The sequence below is a fragment of the Eublepharis macularius genome, chromosome 11 (genome assembly GCF_028583425.1).
Source record: "Eublepharis macularius isolate TG4126 chromosome 11, MPM_Emac_v1.0, whole genome shotgun sequence".
In the NCBI taxonomy this organism is placed as follows: Eukaryota; Metazoa; Chordata; class Lepidosauria; order Squamata; family Eublepharidae; genus Eublepharis; species Eublepharis macularius.
Genome location: NC_072800.1, coordinates 95,566,682 through 95,586,573, shown reverse-complemented (window position 1 = coordinate 95,586,573; position 19,892 = coordinate 95,566,682). Strand labels below are relative to the sequence as shown.

At 61.1% G+C, this 19,892-nt stretch overlaps 1 protein-coding gene across 5 annotated transcripts in view; it reads right to left on the bottom strand.

Annotated features, from left to right (window-relative positions):
- Positions 1 to 1,625: 1,625 nt before the first annotated feature.
- The window catches only part of AGAP3 (ArfGAP with GTPase domain, ankyrin repeat and PH domain 3), a 143,041-nt gene continuing 124,774 nt past the window's right edge, over positions 1,626 to 19,892 (bottom strand). For 3 of the 5 annotated variants that reach the window (XM_054991640.1, XM_054991637.1, XM_054991641.1), the window contains exons 12-18: positions 19,053 to 19,217; positions 15,184 to 15,345; positions 6,878 to 7,035; positions 6,343 to 6,433; positions 5,628 to 5,850; positions 2,502 to 2,757; positions 1,626 to 2,273 (exon numbers count right to left, since the gene is read on the bottom strand). In XM_054991640.1, coding sequence (XP_054847615.1) covers positions 2,058 to 2,273; positions 2,502 to 2,757; positions 5,628 to 5,850; positions 6,343 to 6,433; positions 6,878 to 7,035; positions 15,184 to 15,345; positions 19,053 to 19,217 — 1,271 coding nt within the window. In that variant the 3' untranslated portion in view covers positions 1,626 to 2,057. The remainder of the gene's footprint in view (positions 2,274 to 2,501; positions 2,758 to 5,627; positions 5,851 to 6,342; positions 6,434 to 6,877; positions 7,036 to 15,183; positions 15,346 to 19,052; positions 19,218 to 19,892) is intronic. The other 2 variants (XM_054991642.1, XM_054991638.1) reach the window with 1 other exon arrangement.

Here is a 19,892-nt window from a genome sequence, read left to right as displayed (position 1 = left end):
TCCCACACGCCTTCCCTTGACCCAGTCTCCGAAGCCGGCCTCTCTCTCCCCTTCCCACCGGTGGGTCACCCGCCAGCCACTCGAGTCGCCACTTTGCCAATACAGGGCTGCAGGTGCTGGCATCCTGCCCAGAGACACTTTGCTTGGCCCACTGCCCTCCCGCGCCAAGCATGCCCCCAACAAGCTGCCTCCAAAGGGGTAGCTAGGCGCCTCTCTTCTACCGGGACTCATTTTGTGACCCTGGCGCAGAAGCCACTGTGCCGCCGCCGCAGCCACACACACACCCCAGCAGTAGTCCCTGCCAGTCTCTCTGTGGCAGCCCACCCCTTCCCTCACTGCTCACTTTGGAAACAGGGAATGAAATGGGCCCCAGGGCAGCACTTGGGATGTGCCCCCGGAATGTGTGTTTATTTCATTAATTAAACTTTTATATCCCACCTTTCCACTTAGCTCAGGGTAGTTTACAAAATGATTTTAAAAATTCCAAATGAAAACCAAGATAAAATCTCTCCCCCTTATCCCCCCACCCCTCAGAAGCCCTGGCAAACAAGGAAGACTTCCAGTCCCTCTCCAAGGAGGCGTTCCCAAGCAGACACTGCGGGAATCGGGCTGGCCTTCCTTCCCCAGCAGGCCACAGGGCAGCTGCAGGGGGGGGGCGGGATTTAGCAGGCTCCGCCTCCCTCCGCCAGGGCCGCAGCCCCAACCCAGCTTGGCCAGGCTTTCCAGAATGCTGCAGCACCTGCTCACCTGCCATCAAAACAGCCAAGCACCCAGGAGGAGTCCTCCTCCTCCTCAAACTCTGGGCGCCTCCATCAGGCAGGAACGCCGGGGGGGGGGGTTCTGTGTGGTTCTGCGGCTTTTGCCTCGAGCGAGGTCACCGCCTGGCCAGAACTGCCCCATCACTCAACAGGGGTCCCTTACATGGGAACGGGTCAGCAGCCCGGCCCACCCTCGGTCCCTGCCATCTTCTGTTGGAGGGACTCCTTTGAGCCGCTGCTGGTCAGAGCACAAAGAGCAGGCCGAGAAGGTCCCGGGGCCCCAGTCCAGAGGCAGTAGTACCCTTGGTGTACGTCAGGCTGTGGCTAGGGAGGACACGGGCCCCCTTTGCAGAAGCACAGCTCTCACGTTGCCCTCAGGGGGAAGACCACGGCAATGAATCTGGTTTCAAGGAGGCTGCCATTTGTTTCACAAGCGTGGGTGGGCTGCACTGAAAAATCAAATGATTTCTGTGGGAGGCAGTGGGCCAGCTGGGCACTCCCTTGGGCTTCTGTTTTTTGGCCAAAGGAGGTCACAAAAATCATCACGTGAGCTGAGGTCTCCCCCCCCCCGCCCCGCCTCAGTGGCCTTCAATGGCTGACTGGCTGCAGCTAGAGCCTCTTTTCCGCTGTGCCTCCCCCCCCCGCCCTTCCACAGCCCTTGCCCTGAAACACACAGAGCAAGGAGAGCGCAAAGCCAGTGGGCCACACGTGGACAGAAATGGGGCAGTTTCTTTATTGGGCAGCTGATCTGGTGCTGCGAGTCCATCTCGCTTTCGCTCTCTCTCTCACACACACACACACACACAAATACGTGCGTGCACACACACATGGGCACACACAAAGAGCAAAGAAACCTTATTTACAGACTGTCATATAAATATTTTCAATGTACATTTTATACACAAGGGGCTGAGACAGGCAGAAGGGGGGCTGGCAGATGGCTCTGCAAACAAGCCCCCCCTCACTGCAGTGGCCACAGTGCTGGACAACGGACAGCAGCCAGAGTAGGGCGTGGGGTATGTGTGTGTTTCCCTTCACATGGGGCCCTCACTGGGCCCGATCTTCCCTTCGTCCTGGAGGGGGAGAAGAGGGCTGCTGTCTGACCCACTGCAGTGACCAAAAATAACCGAGCTCCCGCCCTTTCCATCCCACTTCTCAAGGGATGGTAGAGGAGGTGTCGTCCCTGGCGCAGGGGATAAGCGCAAGACTGGCCCCGTGCCAGTCGGTTGCCAGAGAGGGCTGTGGGTCAAGGGAGTGGCAGAGGACACGTGGGCAGGGGCACTGTGGCCTGGCACGCATTCAGTGGGCGGCAGAGCAAGGCTCCACGGGCAGTGTGCCTGAGGCGTTGTTGTTGATGTTTCGACGGGGCAGGCTAGGGGTCAGGGAGGCCAAGGCAGAGTCGCTGGGGCATCCGTGCTGGAGCAGGAGGTCCACGCATTCCTGGCTGCCGGCACGGCGGGCATAGGCTAGCGGGGTCAGTCCTCGGGCATCCCGGCTTTTCACATCTACTCCGTACTGCAGAGACAAGCAAACAAACCACCCCCAAAGGAGTCAGCCAGGTCCACAGCAACCGCCCCCCCCCCCGACTCCTGGCTGCCCCTCGAGGCTTGCGAGCAGAGTGCGGCATGCGGTTCCCTGGGCCAGGAGACCCAGGAAGCGGACCCCCTGCAGGCAGGCAGCCGTCCTGCCTAGCCTAGCCCAAGAAGGGGCAGGGGCTCTGCCGGAGGGAAGGCAAGCAGTTACCCAGATGAGGAGCTGGGTGAAGACCACGTTGGCCATGGCGCTGGAGAGGTGCAGAGCGGTCCTTCCGTCTCCATCTCCGTAGGTCTCGTTCACCTCCTCCTTGGTGCCGTGTACCAGCAGCATGACCACGGCGCGCAAATCGTCTTCCACCACAGCCCGAAGCAGCTGCTGGCCCAATGGCACATCCGAGTGTGGTAAGGGGGCCAGGAAAAGCTTCTGCTCATACTTGGCCCGGATCCAGCGCTCCTTTTCCTCCCTGCAAAAGCACAAGGAAGTGTCACTGCAGGCAGGAGGGGCCACACCAGCTGCTGCCCCCCCCAGAGGTGCTCCCACCCCCGCCCTGACTGCCATCCATCTCGAGGCCCCAGCAGGGAGGCGGATGCTGTGCCCGGGCAGGGAGGGGCCAGGATCCCAAGGAGGCATTATCGCAGCAGCTGTCTCTCTGGCCACACAAAGGCGCTGGCGCTGAGGGGGCCCGGATCGATGCTGTGTCCACCCCGCTATCTGCTGTCCTTTCTATCCATCTGCATCTTCCCAAGCACATGCCAGGCTTGCAACGGAGCATGCTCAGTGGCTCCTGCCCCCTGACCTGCTCTTATCCACTGATAAGGCAGCAGAAAGGGCTCTTGTCTAGGTGTCGGGATGAGTGAGTGACAGAGGGACTCTGATAGGGACAAGCAAGGCACCCCCTCCCCCCCCACGGGATCAGCGCAGTCAGGCCGCTGTGCTTAACCCGTTCTTTGCCACCACAGGCAAGCACAGCATGCCTCAGCAGCAGCCACCGCTGGGGCTTCTGGCTGCTGTGATACATGCCATTTTGTTCCTGCCACCTTTGGCTGGTTGGAACCAGGGGTGACAGATGCGAGCAGGAGCCTCAAGCGCTCTGCTAGGCCAGTGATGCCAGCCATCTCCCCACTCGCTCTGACGGATCTGTGCCATGTCTGTGCCATGACGGGGCTGCCACTGGTCAATTTCCTCCAGCATCCTGTCTTGAAAGGGATCAGCCCAAGGCCCAGGAGGCAGAGGGGGGCCGGGGGTGTTGCTCTCTCCAGAACTCGGATGCGCACGGCCCATTTACAAACCACCACTCAACTTCTCCCAGTTCATTGTGAGCTTTTGCGGAAGTGGGCATGCCAAGCCCCTGCCCCAGCCTGGGATCCTGGAGCGGAGGGGGGGGAATGGTCCCTGCACAGCCGAACTCAGGGACGGCCTTCCCCGGGGCTTCCTCCCCCCCCCCTTCGGCCTTCCTGACGCCCAGTGGATAAGAACCAGCTGACAGAACGAGCGCACTGCAGCACGCTGGTTCACCCCCCTTCTGAGACCCGAGAGAAGCCCGGCAGGCCTGAGATCTCAGGGGTGGACCTACGACACCCTTCAGCCAGCCCCACAGCAGAGGCGGGTGAGGCAGTTGCCTCGGGCTTTTAAGGAGGAACAAATCAGACCAAAGTGATTTTCTATTTTTAATACTGTTTATTTCAAATGCCATGTAAATAAAGGTAAAGGTCCTTGTTGAACTCTCCTTTTTCTCGCTATTGGATGTGTGGGTGGGTGGGGTGCCAAAGGTATAGTCTGCCTAGGGCCCCCACATCCTTGGACTGGGCCCAAGGGACTCGGCGAAGCCAAACGAGGCCTATGCTCAGGCGGTGAAGGCCTCCCCCCCCCAAGGCCAGCCCCCTCTCTGGCCACAGCAAAAAGGCACTCCTGGCCAGGTGACTTAAGGTGGCTCAGCCAGGGGGAAGGTGGCCTGGCTTTCAGCCCACAAGGAGCCCCCCCCGCCCCTCCTTGGGCAGGCCTGAAGGGATGACGGGGCAGCTTCAGACATGGGAGGGGCTCCGTTGTCACCTGCCTCCTGCCCGAAGACCTCCAACAAGGCTCTGTTGGGTTGCTGTTGTCAGATGTAATCTTCTTGTAAATGTTATTTCTGCAGTAAATTAGCTTATACTGTAACAGGAAATAAAGTGTGTACTTTGCAAGCAGGTGGGCAGTGTAGTCGAGTGATCAGTATGTGGGACCCGGGTTCAAATCCTCCCTCAACCACCGAGTGCACTGGCTGACTGGACTGAAGCCCCAACGATGGTACACTGGTTATGGGGTCACCCCATGTTCTGTCGAACAGGCATGCAGTAGAAATTCCTAGATGCGTGGGGGGCTGATTCGGATTGGGACCACAGTGCAATAACAACATTCAATGTATACACCACCCTTCAGGACAACTTAACAGCCACTCAGAGTGGCTTCCAAAGTATGTCATTATTATCCCTACAACAACAATCACCCTGTGAGGAGGGTGGGGCTGAGAGAGCTCTGAGAGAGCTGTGACTGACCCACGGTCCCCCGGCTGGCTTCAAGCGGAGGGGTGGGGAATCAAACCCGGCTCTCCAGATTAGAGTCCTGCCGCTCTTAACCCCTACACCAGACTGGCTTCAGCTTCTTGCACCAGGGCTCCGCCATTTGGCCCACGGTGGAAACAGGCTTATGCAGCTGGGCCAAGGACAGCCACCATCACCCCCCTCCGTGAGCCAGTCAGCTGCAAGTCCGTGTCATTTATCGACTGGTTTAAAACATCTCAACCCCACCCGATCTCTTCAGACTCCCAGTGGCTTTTCTTTCTTATATACAGGAACATCTTGGTATGCCACACATCTCGCCCCGGGCGCTCCCCATGGGCAAGTCCCCCTTGCTCCTAGCCTGTCTTCTAAGGCCTTTTGGGGTGCACTTTTGGACCCAGAGTGCTTCTCCGGTGACCCAGGTCTCCACCAGCAGAGACAGACGGCGCCCATTTACACCCACGCGGTGCCTTGAAACTATGGGCTTGAGGCAGCTGGTTCTGCCCAGGAGAACATAATCTTCCGCGCTGTAAATCTGGGGCTTAGAAAAGTCTCGTGGCCACACAGGCCCCTCGACAGGCTAGCCTCCTTGCCTGGAGCGTGAGCGAGAGAGCGAGAGCACACTCCAAGAGCAGCTTTGTGTTCCGGGGTCATTCTCCCTACACACATCACAGATCAACTGCCTCCTGAACACCGGCTCTTTGCAGTGACCCAGCAGAGGGCAGGAGGGTCGCAGGGGCAGGCTGGACTCAGCCACAAAGCAGCCCAAAGACCACCACAGTCTCCAAGGTCCACGTACCTGCAGCTCTCAGGGCCCGGCTTGGGGTAGTTCTCCATGGCACCTTCCCAAATGGAATTGGCAAGTGTGTTGCCAATGGCTGTCATCACTGTGACCAGCTCGAGGGGCCAGTCGTCCAGATCGAGGGACCGGACACGGGACAGGTGTGTGCCCAGGTTGCGGTGGATACCTGAGCACTCAATGCACATGAGCGCGCCCAGATTCAGGCTGGCCCAGTCAGGGTCTGAGAAAGAAAGGACGGGCAGGTAAGCAGGGGCTCTTGTGGAGCACATCAGCATGATGTGTATCCATGCACTCCGCAACAGACATCCGATCAGGGACACTCTTATGGCTCACAAGCCCAGGCCAAAGCTGCTGCAGGCTGCCCGGAATCCCTGGCTCCCTCTGGAGACCCAGTTCCCAGGAGTAAACCCGGGGGGGCTGCACTACCCTCAGGCCAATGTGGGGCCTGGCAGCAGCCAACAGCTTCCAGCAACTCCTCACTCCCTGGCAGGAGGGTCTCGTCCAATGCAACCTCCGGAGGGTTAGAGCTGGCACTTCCACGTTCAAGTTCTGTGGGATTTTGAGCACTGGATTTCCACCAACTGCCGCCTGGCAAACTGCAGTGACCCCCCACCCCTGCAGACTGCTTGCCTATCTGCATCCCGCTGCAAGCGCTGCAGAGGAGCCAGGACCGGCAGGAAGAGGCCCCTCCCCCTGAAAGCCTGTCACTCACTGGGCGCATCGCAGTCAACGCAAAAGCTGTTCCCACGCACCGTGCGGATGGACTGGAGGGCCAGCGGATCGCTGTGGCTGCCCAGCCGAGTCTGAAAGAAAGAAAGAAAGAAAGAAAGAAAGAAAGAAAGAAGGGCAGCCACTGAGTCTCCCGTTCTGCTGGCACTCATTCTGACCGGCTCTGGGCACAGGACAGAGTCTCAAGCACAGCCCTCACCAACCGTGCCGCTCTGGCCCCACGGGCCTCAGCTAGTCCCCCCTCCTCCTCCCCCTGCAGCAACTGGGATTCAGACATGCCTGGAAACACCAGCCTTGAGCTGGGGGTGGCTACGTGGAGGCACTCCCTGGTCAGAGACAGGCACACTCCAATTCTGCCCAGAGAGGCCTCCCTTGGCTGCAGCCTTCTTCCCAGGCACAGGCGCTGCCTTCACCATGGGTCAAGCCCCAGCCCCCCTGCCGCAATCACCCCTGAGCCCCCTACTTGCCTTGCAGCAGAGTGCCACTCCAGCCCCCGCCCCCGCCCCCGCCCCCCGCACCTTGTTCTTGGTGCTCTCGCAGCCCTGCAGGCTGGCCAGGATCTGGCCCTCAATGGCTTGCACCCAGAGCTCCCGTTCCTCCTGCGTGGAGGCTTCGAAGAGCCACGTCTGGCCAGTCAGAGACACCACGACGAACTCGAAGGACGACTCCTCTGGCTCTGAAAGGGGAGAGAGGTGGTGCCTCAGCCTCTGGGCAGGGCCAGCCCTTGGCCTACACGCCGCCCCCCCCCCCGCTGGTTGCTGGCCCCCGAGCAGCAGTCTACAGGCCACAGGCCCCCATCCCCACAGGCCAAGGGGCTGGGGTGTGCACACCCCACCGTTGGGCGTTCCACTTGCACCTTCCCTGCCGCAGCGGCCTCTTTCCCCCAGGCAGGCTTCCTGGGGGGAGGCCTGGAAGGCACCTCTCAGCCCCCCCCCCGTTCCTTCAGCCGAGGACTCCAAAGGAAAGCAGGGGGGTGGTGGAAGGGCACCAGGAGGGGGCTGAGGTGGCCTCCCACTCCCAGCTCAGCCAGCCCAGGGAATCTCCCCCTCGAGGGGACTGAAAGCAGGCTGGGCTGACGTCTATTATTGACAACATCCATACACTCCTCTTTCTCCCGAAATAACACGAAGACGCCCAGCCAAGAACACCACAACCATCTTTTGGGGGGAAGGAGAGAGAGGGACGAGTCAATCTAGGCAGATCGTGAAAGGGAGGGCAGGAAGGGTACAAGCCCAGGGCTTAGTTCTCGTGGCCCCTTCTTACAAGCCCAGGGTAAGGCCAATCGCCACCTTGGGGTCAGGTAGCCATTTCCCCCAGCCCAGTTTGGCCAGGGATCCTGACGGTGTTTTGCCAGCTTCTGGGCATGGAGCAGGGGGCACTGGGTGTGTGTGTACAAGGGAGGTCGTTGTGAATTTCCTGCACTGTGCAGGGGGTTGGACTAGATGACTCGAGAGGTCCCTTCCGATTCTATGATCTGCTAGGTTCAGAGCCAGTCTCCTCAGAAACATCTGGAAAGGCAACGCCCTGCCCCGCTCTCGGGTGGGTGGTCAAGAGTGCCTCCAGGGTCTTCCCTGCCGCTGCCACCGGCAAGCCTTGAGAGCTGTGGTCCTGCTCCTCCCAGAACCACCTCACTGCTGTTTCCCTGGAGGCGCTTGGCAGATCTGCCAGAGAAGACTTAGTGCCCAATTCCTGCTGAGCAAGTAGGGGAAGTCCAAGCAGAAGAGCCTTGCCAGCCACCCTGTTGCTTTGCCCTCAAAGGAGCAGACTTGGGCCCTCTGCCTGACCAGCCAATCCTGCCCTTCCATCAACACGCATCTCCCCACCTCCAGCAAGGTGGGGGGGGGGGGGAGAGAGAGAGAGAGAGAGAGAGAGAAGGGTGCTGCCTGCCGCTCGCCTCGCCCCGTCTGCTGCTAGGTCCACCGGTCCAGCTAGGAGCTGGATGCTGCACGCAAAGCCGGCTGCAGGTTCTGCTGGTTTGGGCGGGGTGGGGTGGGGCCAGCAGCAGCCTTCTCCGGATGCAGGCTGTTGGTGCAGCTGGCCCAAGAGCACATGCAAAGGCCTGCCAGTTCAATCTCTCAGTCAGTTGCAGGGAGCAGTTGCTCAGGAGGGGAGGCCCTGCCGGCCCAAAGGGACGGAGGCAAAGGCGGCTTCACAAACCCCGCTATTTCTGCCCAAACTGGTGCCTGTATGAATGGGCCAGGGCAGAAATTAGGACCCTGGACAGAGGAAGCGGCGGTTCTTGCTTGTCCCAAGCCAGGGCAGGAGGTGCGCAGGGAGCAGGGGGGCAGGAGGTGGGCCGTGCGCTCCGAAGCAGAGCAAGTCCACTGAAGGGCACAGCTCTCTCTTGCGGGGGGGGGGCACCAAGAACCCTTCGGACTGGGTCAAACGGTTGTGCTCTGAGCTTGGACCAGCTCCACTCCGCGTCCCACCCATTTATTTATTCAGAAAATGTATATGGCCCCTCTCCAGAGTCCTGCGCGAGGCGATCGACAGGTAAAGCAGTGCAATAAAATCAGCAAACAGCAGCAAGCCACAGGAGGCCCAATTAACGACAATAACGACATCCAATTGATATACCGCCCTTCAGGACAACTTAGTGCCCACTCACAGCGGTTTACAAAGCATGTTATTATTATCCTCACGACGATCACTCTGCGAGGTGGGTGGGGCTGCGAGAGCTCCGAGAGAGCCGTGACTGGCCCAAGGCCACCCAGCTGGCTTCAAGCGGAGGAGGAGTGGGGGATCGAACCCGCTTCTCCAGATCAGAGTCCTGCTGCTTTTAGCCACCACACCAAACTGGCTCTGAGAGGTCCCAGCTGTTGCCACCTGGGTGGGCAAATCCAAGAGGTACAGACCACCCCTGAATGGGACGGACCCCAGAGGAGCCGGTGGTTCCAGCGAGCCGGGCAAGGCAGAAGGCCTTCCTGCGCAGAAGACGGCGCAGCTGACTGGAGCCAGCGTCCCGACCGGGCTGCTCGGCGCCCCAGGCAGCCTTCAGAGGCCTCTTGCGCCTTCTGGCACAGCAAGAGCGACGGAGCCGGCTTCTGGGAATCCAGCCCAGGAATCCAGGAGGGGGCTTCACAGAGGCAGCGAGTCCTGGCTCAGGGCTCGGGTTCCTCTCCTCTTCCTCATAGGGCTGTTGGCTGAGAGAAGACCCCAGGCCAGGCCTGCGGAGACTCCAGAGGGGCTGGGAGTATCTCAGACCAGCTGGCACAGAGTCCTGCCACTCGGAAGGAAGAACATGGCAGTGGCAGCTGAGGGGAGGGGTGGTACTGCCTCGAACTCAGGGCCTTACTAGCCGGCTGGCACACTTCCTTGGCGTGCAGAGAGGTTTTATACTCGACCGACGTTTCTGTTCCCATGAACACATTCTACCCGTTCTAGTATAATGCCTGCTCTGAGAGCCTCCTTAGGGCCACAATGCCGCTGGCCTCTCCACTCCCCTGGTGTTGTGGAGGCACCGGATGCTCTTGGGTCTTACAGGACTAAGGCCGACTTCCAGGCTCCATGGAACAGGCTCCTCGGGCCAGCCCCGCCCCGCCCCGCCCCGCCCGCTCCCCTTCTGGCTGTTCTTAGTCCCAGGTCAGGGGAGCTTGAGGTTGCCCTGGTGCTTGTCCCCTCCTGCCCCTCATTTAAGGCCAAGAAGGGCTCGTCAGCCTGGAGCAGCCCGTGTATTCTGAATGGGGGATCTCCCAGCGGCCGAGAGAGAAGTGGGTCAGCTGATCCCGAGCACGCACCCTGTCTTACGAATACAGGAAGGGCTTTGTGGGATCCAGCCTAGCAACCTTGAAAAGAATCCCAGCAGGTGCCAGGTGGGCCAGACCCCACCCCTGGTTTAAGCAAACCATCTCGCGCAGGGCTGCCTGCGGCTGAAGGGAGGGGAGGATCTTCCTCCTGGTGAGCCTCAGGCCACGCGGCACGGCACGGCACGGCACGGCACGGCACGGCACGGCAGGCTCGAAGCGCAGGCCCAGCGCAGAGGCAAGTCCCTGCTGTTGCCCTGGGCCAAGGCAGCCAGGGTGGGGGAGAGACGATGGGACAGACTCCTAGAGGTCTCCATCGGGTGGCTGAGCAGGGTCTGGGTAGGATGATGGGGACCTGGAGGGAATCTTTGCCCAGGGCCTACAAGGGTGGCACCGCTGGGCAAGCACTGGCGGTCTGGAGGCCTTCTGGACTACACAGGCTCCTCTTCCTCCTCCCTAGCAGTTCTGCCTTTTAAGTGTCCTGGTCGGGGGAGAGCAGCAAGGCCCCTTGGCCTTTCTGCTGTGGGCCAGCACCGGACAGCTGAGCGGGATGCAGAGGGGAATGTCTCCTCTCCTCACAGCTCCAGAGCGGCTGTCGATGGACGGCATGAAGAATCCCTCCGTGTCACAGCACACGCTCCGCCTCCTAGCAACATGACTTGTAATTACCTAATTAGCCTCACGCAAATGACACCCTCTGCTCCAGAACGTGGCTTCCTCACTCTCTTCTTCGGGGCAGCGGGGGAGATGGAGGAGGCCTGCCTTCCCAGGCATCTGTTGGGCAGCCTGTCCCCAAGCCCTCCCCCGCAGCCATGGAGCAGGGCTGTCGAGCAGGAAGGGCAGCGGGTGCCCGCGGGTGCAGAGGCTTCCTGCAAGCAGCCCTGGTTCGAGGCAGCTCCCCTCTCAGAAGATGCAGGTGCTCTGGGCCGCCAAAGGAGGAGCTCCCCTGAGGCCCCTGGCTGCTCCTCCCACCGTTAGCACCAATGCCCACGTGTCTGTACAGGTGCATCAACCCGCCTGCCTTTCTTCCTGGGCAGCACCAGCTTCGCTTCCGCAAGGGAGGTGCCGCCGGGGGCATCGAGCTGTGTGCAGGGGCCCCAGGCAACGGCACATGAGGCCACCCACGAGTGCCAGCCTCAGCCAAGCTCTTCCTTCCAGTGACGGGCAGTCCCACAGCCAGGGTGGAGGCAGCGGGGGGGTTTAAATTAGCTGAATGGCATTTTTATGGTTGCCTTTCCCTGCTTGTGGAGGGATCCGAAACTGTGGCACAGTGCCTCCGAGACGGGTCTCCTGAGAGTCCCGCAGGGAATGAATTCCGGACAAGTCTCCCGATCGCCCCGTGTAGCTCTGCGCCCCCTGCCTCCCCTTCCAGTGCACCCATTTGGAATAAGGGGAGACCAGCAGCCCTGAACCAGGCACACCCGCCCCCCGCCCCGCCCCCGGGAAGAACGCTTCACAGGGAGGCTTGGTGGGTCTGGGGACCCTTTCCCAATGTGACTGCGGCCTGAGCATCAGGTGCCCGTGAAGGTGCCCCTCTCAGGGCCACTCATTTGACCATTCACATTAGTCGGCTTGTGTGTGTGTGTGTGTGGGGGGTGCTCGAGGCCCACAAATCTCAGAAAAAGGATCTTCACTTGCTTTTCAAGACTCCAGAGCAAGGCGGGCGGGGGGGGGGGGGGCGCTGAGTGCCTTTCTCCCCGCCCCCCCCCATGATTTCAATGCATTCCTTTGGGCCCAGCATCCTCCCCGCTCCAACTCATTAGCTTTGTGACTGCCCAACTGAGAAATTAGAGGCGCGTTTGGGTAATTTGACGAGAGACCAGGACTTGCAGGCTGGAAAAGAGCGGGGTGGGCCAGGGGGCTACCTGTGGCTTGTCACAGAGCCCCCCTTCCGGGGTCGGTGGCTGTCGGGTGGGGCACTGCCTGGGAAAGTGAGCAGCTCACGGGAATTAGCGGGCAGTGGAATGAACAAGCGCCTCCCTTGATTATTTTTTGATGGTTTTTTACGGACTGAACGCTCCAAAGTACTCCCGAGGAAGCTTGGCTGCGGCGGTGGCTGCTAATGGGTGTTAACCTGCCGACCTCGGCTCCAATTCCTCCGCCTCGGCAACAAGCCCTCCAAATGAGAGGGAAATTAGCAAGGGCGCTGCAGGGAGTGAGGCCAGACAGACTCTGCCAAGCCAGGCTCTGCTCCCTGCAGCCGCTGGTGCCCACGGGGAGGGCTGAAGGAAGAGAGCACCCCTCCCCGAGCAGGGGGCTGCTGCATTTCAGATGCCCCCCCCCCCAGACCTTGGGGCATGCTTGCAGGCACGGAGCCGGGGGAGGTGCTGAGCTTTCCCCCCTGACCCAGGGAAGCCCTGCGGAGAGAGAGTGCGCAGGGCCCTCCCCGTAGCAGCTCACCATTCTGGAGGCTCTTGGATCGCCACAATCAAGCCAGCGGTGGGAAGTGAGCGCGAGGCGGGCGCCATTCGTAAATGTCATTGTGCTACCGCCTCATTTTGCAGCTCATTAAACCCAATATTCCTAACCTGCATTAATGCATCAGGGACAACGCCTCCTCTCCTCCCCCTCCACAACTTCTAGGCAAACAGCACAAGCGACGCAGTTCTGGGAGTCAGGGAACCAGGGGGCACGGATGGGATGGGGCCGCCAAACCGCTGCGGAAGCAATGCATGGGGCGGGGGGGGGGGGAGAAGCGGGGAAGAGTAGGAGAGGCCCTGGCCCCACTGCTGGTCAGGTGCCACTGGTGGACAGGGACGTGGGCACCAAGTCACGGGAGGCCAGAGAGCAAGCCTGGGGAAGATGCAGAGAGGCGAGAGGGGGATGCCTGGGGAAGGGAAGGGCGGTGGGGGGCAAGAGCCCACAGTGAGAGCCCCTGGCTAGGGGAGGGCTGGCTCTTTCCAGGAAGGATTCTAAGGCCGCAAGGGGAATGGGAACCGAGCATCTGGCAGGACGCAGCACAGCTGGCCAGCAGTGGCACCAGAGAGGCAGGACATAACCCCTGGCAATCTGGTGAATGCCACTGAGCCAGTGGTGGTGGAGGAGGGCACTCTGACAACCCCTGACAGCCAGCATTCATCACGCCTGTCCCCCAACATTACTCTTTTACTGGCCATCAATTCTCCGATGGTCTTTAAAACTCCAGCGCAAAGGCAAAGCACATCCCTGGGCTGCTACTAAGAAACACATTAAGAGCTTGTCAGCTCCTCACGGGGCGCCCTGCACCGCTCACTCCATTATCCAGGGACGCTGGGGAGAGGGGGGCAGCCAAGAGAGCCGGCACTAGGACAGGCCAGCACAGCGGAGCTTGCCCCCCTCCCTCTCAGGAGCTTCCTTTGCCCACCCCAGCAGAAGGCTTTCCTGCACTCTGCTCCCAGGAGCCGAGCTGATATTGCCACCCCTACGCCTGGCTGGTAAATGTGGGCACTGGGGAGCCCCATACCCCCAGCCCGCTGCTCACTGCACTCCGCAACCTTCACAGCTGTGGCTTGATGCACAGCCTCACTTTTGCAGGCACTCCCTGAGCAGTGTGACACAATGGCTGCAGCAGCGGCAGAAACATCCCCCCCCTCTCTCTTTAACATGCGGCCATGTAAAAAAGCAAGAGCTCCGCGCGTGATTTATGATACTTCAGAACAACGAAGATTCAATTGCACGGCACGTCCTCGCCTCTGATTACCTCCTAAATGAGATAAACTGATGGCAATTCATCCCGAGACCTCACCCAATCTCCCAGGGTGCCAACCTGAGGCACAGAGGCCGGTCTGCCTGCCTGCCTGCCGGGAGGGGACCCCAAGCCTGGATGGCCTCTGCTGCAGCCCTGGAGAAAGGGGGCAGGCTGGGAGAGGCCGAATCTGGCCACCGGGCTGCAGGACAGGGCAATAAGCAGGTGCAGGCGGGACGCTGGGCTCACGCAGGAAAAGGCGAAGGGGAGCTGGAGGCAGGAAGTCAAAAGAACTCATCTCCCTGATCTGACCGAACCTGAAATACTGGCCACAGTCAGGCTATAAATGAAATAAAAATAAACCTCTCTTAGTAGGCAAAGGTAATCATGAATTCAGTACCAACAGACACAATGGGAGAAGAGGAACCAGCCCCTCCTGGGTGCAGTTGTGGGGGCGTTGCCCCCCCCCCACAACCTGTAAGTCCACAGCATGCACCTGACGAAGCCACACAGCGCTGGCCTGTGAAGCCCCCCCCCCCAGCACCAGGCTGCCTCGATCCTGGCTGCAAGGCCCCCACACTGCCCCAGCCCCTTCCCCAAATTAGCCCAAGCATGACCCAAAGCACAGAACCCTTTTCAGTCCCCCAGAGGCGTCACGTGCTTGGCAACATCTGGGTCATGAGAACAGCCATAAGTGCCCCTCCCCCCCACCAAAAGGTTGCAGGGAAGGATCCCTCCGAGGCCCACCTGGAAAGCGGGAAAGGGCAGAGGACAATGCTCACCCTCCGAATCTGGGCCCAGTCCCACCTCTGCGGGTCACGAGGGACCGCTGGCCTTGCTCACCATGGGGACAGAGCCCCCCCCCCTTGGCTCTGCTCACCGGCAAGAGTGCAAGCCTCCCCCACCCCGCCCCCGGGGTCCCACGCGAGCACACCGAGCCTGCTCCGTTGGGCCACCTCAGGCAACTTTAGGCTCAGAGAGGAAGGGAATGGGAGGCAGGCTTGCATTTGAGGGGGTCTGAGCTGCAACTGCTCACCCATGGAGGGGCCTCCTTCATTCCTTCCCCAGCAATACAAGGCCCCAACAAGGAGCGGGTGAAGGTGGGGGGGGGCACAGCACGCTCACAGCTCTGTGCCAGGATGCAGGGAGGGCCTAAGGCCCCACAAAGCCTAAGGCCCCACAGCCCCCTCAAGCTGCTGTGCCCCTCTGGGGCCGGGGTGGAGTTCCTCCATAGCCTCGAGGTGGGCCCCTCCCTCCAAGCAGGTGGTCCTCTCTTCTGTCTTCAGAGTGCCCCCTGCAACCCACCTCTGCTTCTCCCACTGTGTTCCTCCAGCTGTGGGAATGGGTCCCCCGATGGAGGAGGAGCAGCACCAATCCTGGAGGGGGACTGGAAGAGCACACAGACCCCCAAAGGTACCTTCAGTCGCAGCACCGGCCCCCTCCGGCCGGCTGCTACCAGTGCTCTTTTTCCGGCGATGCTTCTTCCGGTTGGCGTGAGGAGACGGCGGGGGCTCGAGCTTGGGGCTCGCAGCGCTGGGCATGTTGGGGCTGGAGGTGAGGGAGTCTGTGGTGCCATTGGCTGGGGGTGCAAAGAGGACAGGGTCAGCTCGGCAAGGGCCACAGACGCCCCCCCCACCCAGTCCTTACCACCCCAAAGCCATCAGAGGATCTCACAAACGGCCTTGCCCCTTCCCCAGACCCCACAGGGTGGGCCAGTCCCGAGTCCTTGGCTCCAGGCAGGGGGGCAGGATGGGGAGGGTCCCTGCAGACGTCTGCGAGGAGCTGGAGAGACGTCTCCCTCTGACTGCCACGCGCCAAATTTATCCTCAATCATACTGTTCCTTACAATTAATAGCAGAATTAGAAACAATCAGGGAGCTGGCTAATTACTGTCAATTAGAGTGCGCTAATCAAGCTCCGATCACACACGCGCACACACATACGCACACACACACACTGCTGCAGCTCTCACCATTAAATGTCAAATTTCATTAGAGACCAGCAACAAAATCAGACGCCTGACATTCAATTCCAGCAGTGCGCCATGCGCCTGCCTCCAATCAGCATAAATGCGGAAATGCTCCTGCCAGGATCGTAAGACCCACCACAGTCCCCGGCTCCTTCCTTGGCCCAACCTGAGCCTCCTTTGCGTAACACACCCAGGGGGTGCGCTGCTCCCAGAACCCACGCAGAGGGCTTTTGAGGAGTGCTGGGGGAGGCAGCTGACCTCTCCACCTCACCCCCCCCCCCGCCCCAAGTGAAATTTGCCGTTCATCACGGGAAAGTCGCCTTGCCTTACCTACAAGCAGAACTGCCAATTCTGGCTTGGAAAATCCCTGGACATTTGGGGGCAGTGCCTGTGGTGGGCTCAGAGCCCAGCAGGGAGGCGATGCCACAAAATCCCCCCTCCAAGCTGCCATTTTCTCCACAGCACTGATCTCTGTAGTCTGGAGATCAGCTGGAATTCCAAGAGATCTCCTGGCCCCACCTGGGGGTTGGTAACCCTATCTACCATACATGGCTGAAGCACTTTGAAACCACTGAGCCCTGCCAAGCCTTCCCTGGGGTGTGCAAGAGGTCTTTGCTGGAGATCTTGTGTTTGTGGATCAGAATGCGCCAGCGCTGGCATGGAGCCTTCTCCTGAGCGGGCAGGTTACAAGTGCCCTGGCACGTCTGGATGCAGAGGGAGAGGCGTGAAAGGGCAGGAAGGGCACAAGGCCGAGGTCCAACAGCGCCGTGCGAAGCTGGGAAGTACACAAGAGGCACACGCTGTCCGTTGACGGCAGCAGTCCTTGGGGAGCGTCCCACGTCCTGGCCTTTGTTATGCTGAAGTGGGGCAGAAAACCACGGCCTCCGCTATGACCTGAATGCACAGGAGGGACATTGGCTCCGTGGCAGAGCACCCGCTTGGCATGCGGGAGGTCCCAGGTTCAGCCTCCCCCATCTCCAGCTCAAGGGCTCAGGCAGTAGCCGACGGGAGCCACTGCCAGTCAGAGGAGACCAGACTGACCTTGACAGCCCAAGGGTGTGACTCGGTAGAAGGCAGCTCCCTGCATTCACGTGAACGCAGACTGTGGCATCCCCACTGACGGACAATGGGCCCACTGGGACACATGTGGTGGGGAGGGCAGCCAGGAGGAAGTCATGTCTCTTGCCTCGAAGTTGCTGGAAACTGCCACTGTCTTCTGGGCCAAACCCCAAGATGGTGAAACTGCCACCGGTGGCTGCTTTCTGCCAAGGCACTGCTCAAAGGAGCTGCCCCGGCTCTGGGAAAGCTCTGGGCCGGGCAAGGCTCAATGAGCTGCAACCCCCGGAGTGGATTTCCAAGGCCATGCAGCGTGGTGTAGCAGTTAGAGCGTTGGACTAAGATCTGGGAGAGCCAGATACGAATCCTTACTCTGCCATGGAAGCTTGCTGGGCAACCTTGAGCTGGTCACACTCTCTCAGCCTAATCTACCTTACAGGGCTGCTGTGACAAAAATGGAGGCGAGGAGAATGATATGAGCCAAAAGCCTTGCTGCCCACTGGGGTGAAAGGCGGAGTACAAAGGCAGTAAACAAGTGCACAGAGGAGTAAACCTCGCTGGCCTGTGGTGCTGGTGGGGAACCCACCAGTCTGCATGCTGACCCAGCTCCTCCCAGTTCAGCCCGGGCTCCCACCTGGGGGAGAAGCAGCACCTGGCCGCCAGGGGCCATTGCTGTGACTCCCTCCTCAACAGGCCTCATCCTCTTTCGCACTGGGTCTGTTGACTAGCACAGGAAGAGCCTGTCTCAAGGGGGCAACCCTCGTCCTGTGTCCGGTCTCAGGGCTCTTGGCCTCAGAGCTGCGCTCTGGCTGCCAGCTGCCGCCTCTGCCCTCAGCAGGTTGGGGCTCTCCCCTTGGCTTCCCTGGGCACAATCTCCCGCTAAAAAGCATCTGCACCCCCTCTAGCACTGATCTAACTGCAGGGCTGAGTGGAAGGAAGTTAACTCCCCTGTACTCAGACGAAGCGAGACTTAAGCACCAGTAGGGGACAGAGACAGACCCAATGTGCTGGAGGGCAGAAGTCCGAGGCACCCCTTTCCCGGCGCCAGCCAACCCCTGCCCCAGGTTGCTTCTTGCAGCTAAGAGGACAGAAGCCCTAACGCCACCACATGAAGCCCGGTCCTGAGATCCGTTAGCTGCAAGCCAAGCTGCTTTGGGGACAATCCTGACTGGAGCTGTCAAGAGTTGGCCCTTTGCATTTCTCAGCTGCCCGAGCTTCTTTCTGCAGCTCCACAGAGCAAATCCTTCCCTGAGCTGAAACAGGTGCCTCAGCCCCATCCCATCTGAAGAAGCGAGCTGTGACTCATGAAAGCTGACACCCTGTCACAAATCTGATTAGCCTTATCTGTGCTGCTGGACTCTTGCTCTTTTCTACTGCTACCCATCTTGATCTATCCCCACCCCAAAGATGTCCTCATTTGGACACCAAAGTGGAGGGGGGACAGCTGGCTCCAAAGAACCCCCCCCCCGCCCCCCAGGGCCCCCGGGGGCACAGAAGGATGCTCGCCTGGGGCCAGAAGGGCCTTCTCAGCCCACCCAGACCCCGAGCGGCAGCCTGGGCTGGAAAGGCCCCCCTCCCCGCCGTGCACGCGCGGGCGCGCTCCTGCCGCCGCGCTCTCGCTCTGGCTCTCCCCCCGCCCGCCCCCCTCCCCGCCGCTCGCTCGCTCGCTCGCTCGCTCTGCCCCATCAGCAGTAACAGTCTGATTAATTCGCTTCCAGCAGGGAGCTGATGGGGCCAATGATGGAGGCGCTGCATCAGGCGCGCTGAAATTGATAGTTTTTCACAGTTACAAATGAGGAGCCTCCCCGGCTGCAAATGGCGGCGGCGCAGTCGGACTCCGGTAATGATCATAAAGAGGCTCTCTTTAAACTGCGAAAGCCCCTGGGAGCGGGCGGGGGGGCGGCGGGCCGCTAATGAGAACGGCGCGGGGCGAGCAGGCGTGGAAATGGCTGCGCCGCTCTTGATGTGCATTTAACTGCCTTTTGAGTGCGGCGCCGGGGCCGGGAAGCGCCGGCTGATGGATGCCGCGCGCAGGCATTTATTTTCCAATTCGCCAAAGTGCCTGCGCCGCGCCGCGCCGGGCGAGGGCGAGGGAGTCGCGGGCGCCGGGCGGGCCTGGAGCGGCCGGCGGGCGAGGCCAAGCGGGCCCCGGCCCCGGCCCCGGCGCCCCGCCTCTCCCTCCGCGCCGGCGCGGGACGGGACGGGACGGACGGACGGACGGGCGCGCTGGCTGGCTGGCTGGCTGGCGGGGGCTCACTCACCGGGGCTGGGGGCGCTGCTGGGCGCGGCGGCGTCGTTCCACTGGTCGGCGCTGGAGACGGAGTAGGAGCGCTGGTGCAGGCCCTCCGCCTTGGCGCCGAAGCCCAGCAGGGTGGCGCTGGAGCGCTCCGAGTGCAGGGAGGTGCTGCTGGCCGAGTGGGGCGCGCCTGCAGGGGAGAGAGGCGCGCAGGGCTCAGGGCAGCGCCGTCGTCCGTCGGGCCGCGGGGGAAGCGGCGGGCCCGTCCCCCCCTCCCCTCCCCCGGCAGAGCCGCCCGCTGCCTGGGCCCCCGGAGCAGGGGCCTTCCACCGGGCGGCAGGCAGAAATCCCCGGGGGTTCCGCAGCTGCCCTTTCGGACGGGTGTTTCTCCTTTAGACTGCTGGGGCTGGGGGGAGCAGGAGCGAGGGAGCCCCCCCCCCAGTCTCCGGCACGGCCACTGCCAGGCTCTCGGGGGCAGAGCAGCGGGTCCCACGCCGGGCGAGCTGGCTGAAGACTGGCCGCAGCCTTTGGGGTCGCTTGGCTTTCTGATCCCCGAGAAAGCCCCGCACACCGTTTCCTTTCAGCATCTAAACCGGGACAGCCTCCGCCTTGGCCTCTCTGGCTATGCCGGAACAAGAAGGGCCGACCTGTCAGGGTTGTTTTAAGAGCCGCAGCTCAGGAGCCCCTGCTGCATCCGACCGAGTGCCCCTCTAGTCCCGCATCCTGCTTCACAGAAGCCAGGCCTCCTTTAGGCCACAAAGGCCCTACCCCAGGCTTGCTCCGTTGTTCCCCTGCCACCGGCAACTACTGTTTGGAGGTAAACTGCCTCTAAACATGGAGGTTCCATTTAGCCAACATCGATTTG